Source organism: Lolium perenne, chromosome 3 (assembly GCF_019359855.2).
Source record: "Lolium perenne isolate Kyuss_39 chromosome 3, Kyuss_2.0, whole genome shotgun sequence".
NCBI lineage: Eukaryota > Viridiplantae > Streptophyta > Magnoliopsida > Poales > Poaceae > Lolium > Lolium perenne.
Genome location: NC_067246.2, coordinates 178,966,707 through 178,973,358, shown reverse-complemented (window position 1 = coordinate 178,973,358; position 6,652 = coordinate 178,966,707). Strand labels below are relative to the sequence as shown.

At 47.7% G+C, this 6,652-nt stretch overlaps 1 protein-coding gene across 1 annotated transcript; it reads left to right on the top strand.

The window, feature by feature from the left end:
• The first annotated feature begins 5,049 nt into the window (after positions 1 to 5,049).
• Positions 5,050 to 6,282, top strand: LOC139838055 (uncharacterized). The gene is made up of 4 exons (XM_071827406.1): positions 5,050 to 5,154; positions 5,361 to 5,496; positions 5,575 to 5,838; positions 5,909 to 6,282. The coding sequence occupies exons 1-4, from the start codon at positions 5,050 to 5,052 to the stop codon at positions 6,280 to 6,282; spliced, it is 879 nt and encodes a 292-aa protein (XP_071683507.1).
• Positions 6,283 to 6,652: the final 370 nt, after the last annotated feature.

Genomic DNA, 6,652 nt, shown 5'->3' with positions numbered 1-6,652 from the left:
CATGCACACTGTCACCTTCATGCATATGTAGGAGGAATAGATCACATCAATACTATCATAGCAATAGTTAACTTCATAATCTACAAGAGATCATGATCATAGCATAAACCAAGTACTAACACGGATGCACACACTGTCACCATTACATCGTGCAGGAGGAATAAAACTACTTTAATAACATTGCTAGAGTAGCACATAGATAATAGTGATACAAAACTCATATGAATCTCAATCATGTAAAGCAGCTCATGAGATTATTGTATTGAGGTACATGGGAGAGAGATGAACCACATAGCTACAGCGGAGCCCTCAGCCTCGGGGGTGGATTACTCCCTCCTCATCATGGAGGCAGCGATGGCGGTGAAGATGGCGGTGAAGACGGCGGTGGAGATGGCTCCGGGGGCAATTCCCCGTCCCGGCAGGGTGCCGAAACAGAGTTCTGTCCCCCGAATTGGAGTTTCGCGATGGCGGCGGCGCCCCTGGAGTCTTTCTGGAGTTTCGTCAAGTGGTATCGAAGTTTTAGGTCACGACGGCTTAAATAGGCGAAGAGTCGGAGTCGGAGGGGCCACGGGGTGCCCAAACCATAGGGGGGCGCGCCCCCCCTGGGCCGCGCCGCCCTGGGGTGTGGGGCCCCCCTGGCACCCCTCTGACTTTTCTTCGGTGCTCCGGAAGCTTCCTGAAATTATAAGATCTCCGGAGTTGATTTTGTCCGATTCCGAAAATATTTCCTTACTAGGATTTCTGAAACCAAAAACAGCAGAAAACAGCAACTGGCCTTTCGGCATCTCGTCAATAGGTTAGTTCCGGAAAACGCATAAAAATGATATAAAGTGTGAACAAAACATGTTGGTATTGTCATAAAACAAGCATGGAACATCGGAAATTATAGATACGTTGGAGACGTATCAGCTACCTTTAAAATTCCATCATTCACCTTTGCAATATATAGCTCATGGGACAAATAGCTTAAAAACTATTGTGGTATTGAATATGTAATTATGCACTTTATCTCTTATTAAGTTGCTTGTTGTGCGATAACCATGTTCACTGGGGCCGCCATCAACTATTCATTGTTGAATTTCATGTGAGTTGCTATGCATGTCCGTCTTGTCTGAAGTAAGAGAGATCTACCACCTTATGGTTAAGTATGCATATTGTTAGAGAAGAACATTGGGCCGCTAACTAAAGCCATGATCCATGGTGGAAGTTTCAGTTTTGGACATATATCCTCAATCTCAAATGAGAAAATTATTAATTGTTGTTACATGCTTATGCATAAAAGAGGAGTCCATTATCTGTTGTCTATGTTGTCCCGGTATGGATGTCTAAGTTGAAGAATAATCAATAGCGAGAAATCCAATGCGAGCTTTCTCCTTAGACCTTTGTACAGGCGGCATAGAGGTACCCCTTTGTGACACTTGGTAAAAACATGTGCATTGTGATGATCCGGTAGTCCAAGCTAATTAGGACAAGGTGCGGGCACTATTAGTATACTATGCATGAGGCTTGCAACTTGTAAGATATAATTTACATGATACATATGCTTTATTACTACCGTTGACAAAATTGTTTCATGTTTTCAAAATCAAAGCTCTAGCACAAATATAGCAATCGATGCTTTTCCTCTATGGAGGACCATTCTTTTACTTTCAATGTTGAGTCAGTTCACCTATTTCTCTCCACCTCAAGAAGCAAACACTTGTGTGAACTGTGCATTGATTCCTACATATTTGCTTATTGCACTTATTATATTACTCTATGTTGACAATATCCATGAGATATACATGTTATAAGTTGAAAGCAACCGCTGAAACTTAATCTTCCTTTGTGTTGCTTCAATGCTTTTACTTTGAATTATTGCTTTATGAGTTAACTCTTATGCAAGACTAATTGATGCTTGTCTTGAAGTGCTATTCATGAAAAGTCTTTGCTTTATGATTCACTTGTTTACTCATGTCATATACATTGTTTTGATCGCTGCATTCACTACATATGCTTTACAAATAGTATGATCAAGGTTATGATGGCATGTCACTCCAGAAATTATCTGTGTTATCGTTTTACCTGCTCGAGACGAGGAGAACTAAGCTTGGGGATGCTGATACGTCTCCAACGTATCGATAATTTCTTATGTTCCATGCCACATTATTGATGTTATCTACATGTTTTATGCACACTTTATGTCATATTCGTGCATTTTCTGGAACTAACCTATTAACAAGATGCCGAAGTGCCGATTCTTTGTTCTGCTGTTTTTGGTTTCAGAAATCCTAGTAACGAAATATTCTCGGAATTGGACGAAATCAACGCCCAGGGTCCTATTTTGCCACGAAGCTTCCAGAAGTCCGAAGACGAAACGAAGTGGGGCCACGGGGTGCCCAAACCCTAGGGTGGCGCGCCCCCCCCTTGGCCGCGCCGGCCTGTGGTGTGGGGCCCTCGTGCCCCCTCCTGACTTGCCCTTCCGCCTACTTAAAGCCTCCGTGACGAAACCCCCAGTACCGAGAGCCACGATACGGAAAACCTTCAAGATAGGCCGCAAACGCCGATCCCTTCTGGGGGGTTCCAGAGATCGCCTCCGGCACCCTGCCGGAGAGGGGAATCATCTCCCGGAGGACTCTACGCCGCCATGGTCGCCTCCGGTGTGATGTGTGAGTAGTCTACCCCTGGACTATGGGTCCATAGCAGTAGCTAGATGGTTGTCTTCTCCCCATTGTGCTATCATTGTCGGATCTTGTGAGCTGCCTAACATGATCAAGATCATCTATCTGTAATTCTATATGTTGCGTTTGTTGGGATCCGATGAATAGAGAATACTTGTTATGTTGATTATCAAAGCTATGTCTATGTGTTGTTTATGATCTTGCATGCTCTCCGTTATTAGTAGATGCTCTGGCCAAGTTGATGCTACTAACTCCAAGAGGGAGTATTTATGCTCGATAGTGGGTTCATGTCTCCGTGAATCTGGAGGGGTGACAAGAACCTCTAAGGTTATGGATGTGCTGTTGCCACTAGGGATTAAACATTAGTGCTATGTTCAAGGATGTAGTCACTAGTTACATTACGCGCAATACTTAATGCAATTGTCTGTTGTTAGCAACTTAATACTGGAGGGGGTTCGGATGATAACCTGAAGGTGGACTTTTTAGGCATAGATGCAGTTGGATGGCGGTCTATGTACTTTGTCGTAATGCCCAATTAAATCTCACTATACTCATCATGATATGTATGTGCATGGTCATGCCCTCTTTATTTGTCAATTGCCCAACTGTAATTTGTTCACCCAACATGCTGTTTATCTTATGGGAGAGACACCTCTAGTGAACTGTGGACCCCGGTCCAATTCTCTTTACTGAAATACAATCTACTGCAATACTTGTTCTACTGTTTTCTGCAAACAATCATCTTCTACACAATACGGTTAATCCGTTGTTACAGCAAGCCGGTGAGATTGACAACCTCACTGTTTCGTTGGGGCAAAGTACTTTGGTTGTGTTGTGCAGGTTCCACGTTGGCGCCGGAATCCCTGGTGTTGCGCCACACTACATCCCGCCGCCATCAACCTTCAACGTGCTTCTTGGCTCCTCCTGGTTCGATAAACCTTGGTTTCTTTCTGAGGGAAAACTTGCTGCTGTGCGCATCATACCTTCCTCTTGGGGTTCCCAACGAACGTGTGAGTTACACGCCATCAACGAGTCCCACGAATCCGTCCGGTACTGGAACGCCGGATGGTTTTATGTGAAGAACGCGTCAGTTCCGAGCGTCCACGATGGACTCCCGCCCTTCAGCAACACGCCTCCGGAAGAATTGGCGAGCTGGAGCTTCATCCCCACGCTTGCCCAATCACCCATACTGGAGAAGGCTGCGCGGAGGATTTCCTGGTTAGTTCATGATGGACTAACCGGGGCCCAGCTCACCCTCAGCTGGTTTACCCGGGGGATCCAACCCCTGCGCTACAACGCACGCCTGATGTGCGCTTACACTGGGGCGGACGATCTCCTCCGAGTCACTCGCCACGATCTTCCGGCCGACTCCCTCAAGAGAAGGTTCAAGACATTGGTGAAAATTGCTAGGGGCCAACAGGTCCCGGAACTGATTAAGGATATTAGCACACACGACAAATGTCCTCCGGTAAGCACTTAATCCTTCGCATTCCTTTATCCTTTCACAATTTTCTAAGTGTTTAACTTGTTCTGCTCACCCTTTTCGCAGCTTGACTCTCTGGCAGAGGAAAACCTACGCGCCATACTCCGAGTTCCCGTTAGCGGTGACTCGGTGGAAGAGGATCCGGAAGACCCTGAGGAGGAAGAAGAACGAGTGCCCCGAAAGGCTGCTCCTCGACCTACAAAGCGTTCCCGCGCCAAAGTCTCTGGCTCCGACGCCGGAGGCAGCGGCGAGGCTTCCGCCAAGAAACCCAGGGTGATCAAACCACCTCCGCTTGACTCCAGGAAGGCGGAGCGCCAGCGCCTGAAGATGCTTTCGACAGCAGGGAAACCCTCACGTCCCAACATTCCGGGCGCAGCGTAAGCTTCCGAGTAACATGCGTTGTTTATCTTGGTAAGCTGTGTTATGTATACTTTTCTTTTACTTGCTCACAGGAATCCGAACCCTACCACCGCGTGGACCAATGTTCAGGAGCATATCACTAAGTATATGCAGAAGAAATCTCCCGCCGTTGGCCCTTTGACGCCAGCTCCGCCGAGCGCTCCACAAGCCCCCCTGCAGCCTTCTCCTCCTCCCGCGGACCAGTCTCCAACTCCTGCCGCACCCACTCCACCGGAAGTAATTCCGGTTAGCAGCGACAGAGCGAGCGGAGATGGTTCCGGCGGCAAGCGTCCCATCAATGACGAAACTGAAGGACGAAACCAGGGGGAGGCAGAAGTTAATTCCTCTGGCAAAGCTGAAGCCACCACAGGTGATATGGTCGTTTTCCCCAAAAACTTTGGAGATCCGGCTGATCTTACTTCCACCCCGAAAGCCTATGCCACGAAGTTTTTTAACAAACTAACGGAGGCAGAGAAGTGGGAGCTGGAGCAAGATTTGCTCAATGCTATGCTAAACAATGCCTGGGACAAACCGGACGTTGAAACGTCGGAGATCCAGGACGTCAAGAAAAATATTGGCGAATTCTTCGACAAGCTTGTTTGCAAGCAAAAGGTAACTCCCCAGTAGCCCCCAAGTATTTAGGCGGAAACTCTATCAGTTAGCGTCTGAATACTTTTAGAGAACTCAATCTGAAAGGAAAGTTTTAAATGTCGTGGTAGCCCCCAAGCATGATGGCGGAAAGAATTTCCAGCGACAATGCTTTAGAAAGACTTAAACCATGATGGCGGAATTCACTCCGTTTCTGACTGCGTTTGCAGGAACAAAAAGCCCTGCATTACGAGTTGCACAAAAACATTGCGCTGCAGCGTCGTGTGACCATCAGCCAGGCGGAGAAAATCCAGTGCTTTCAGGCGGAGAATGCGGCTCTGAAGAAACAACTTTCAGAAGCTCAAGGTTGGTTTCCGATCATCTGATGATTGTGGGTTATGTCCCGCACTTTCCGACCTTGATGCTTTATATAACTATGAGCAGGTGCCTCCTCTTCTCTCGCTGCAGCTTCCTCCGAGTTGGAGACTCTACGTGCTTCACACAAGAATCTCGAAGCAAAACTCGCAGTGGCAGAACAGAAAATTTCTGAGAAGAACTCGGAGCTTGCTCGGAAAACTGGTGAGTTTGAACTGAAAAGACAAACTGACAACGACATCATCCAGAAGCAGCAAAGAGAAATTGGAGGTCTTCGCAAGTATATGGAAACAGCAGAGAGCTGCTGGGACCTGCTCAACTCCGACGTCATGGGTACGTCCTCGAAACTTATACGACAGCATATGTGTAACTTGTTGTATTTAACAAAATTTGCATCTTCCAGATCCACTCGGATATGACGAGGAACGTCGGAGCCAGTTCCCGCGCGATGACCTGCTTCAGCTGGCCGGAGAAGACTGCAAGGATCTCATCTCCGCCTCCAGGAAAATCTGTCACAACCTCAACATCAAGAAGAGCCGAACCTGCGATGTGCGCAAGCTCATCAAGAGGATGGATTTGCTTCCGGAGCTGGTTGTGGACCTGCAATCCTCTTCAGCACGGGGTGCAGCTGCCATGTCCTTGGCTATGTGCTTAGCACATAATCCGAGTTTAAACCTGGACCGGGTGACTTCTGGCGTTCCTCCGGAATGTGATGTCAATGCGCTGCTTGACGCAGTTAGCGGCTATGATACATGCATTGCTCGGAGGATCCGCTGATACGTCCCCGACGTATCCATAATTTCTGTCATTCCATGCTTGTTTTATGACAATACTTACATGTTTTGCTTGCACTTTATGATGATTTCATGCATTTTCCGGAACTAACCTATTAACGAGATGCCACAGTGCCAGTTCCTGTTTTCTGCTGTTTTTGGTTCCAGAAAGGCTGTTCGGGCAATATTGTCGGAATTGGACGAAATCAACGCCAAACCTCCTATTTTTCCCGGAAGGCTCCAGAACACCGAAGAAGAGTCGGAGAGGGGCCAGGGGGCCACCACACCACATGGCGGCGCGGGCCAGACCCTGGCCGCGCCGGCCTAGGGTGTGGCGCCCCCAGGTGCCCCCCTGCGCCGCCTCTTCACCTATA

Excerpts from the sequence above, each read along its gene's own strand:
- LOC139838055 (XM_071827406.1), top strand. The coding sequence starts at position 5,050 with ATGCTAAACAATGCCTGGGACAAACCGGACGTTGAAACGTCGGAGATC. Across the intron at positions 5,497-5,574 it reads ACAACTTTCAGAAGCTCAAG|GTGCCTCCTCTTCTCTCGCT; the intron begins GTTGGTTTCCGA and ends AACTATGAGCAG. Across the intron at positions 5,839-5,908 it reads GCTCAACTCCGACGTCATGG|ATCCACTCGGATATGACGAG; the intron begins GTACGTCCTCGA and ends TGCATCTTCCAG.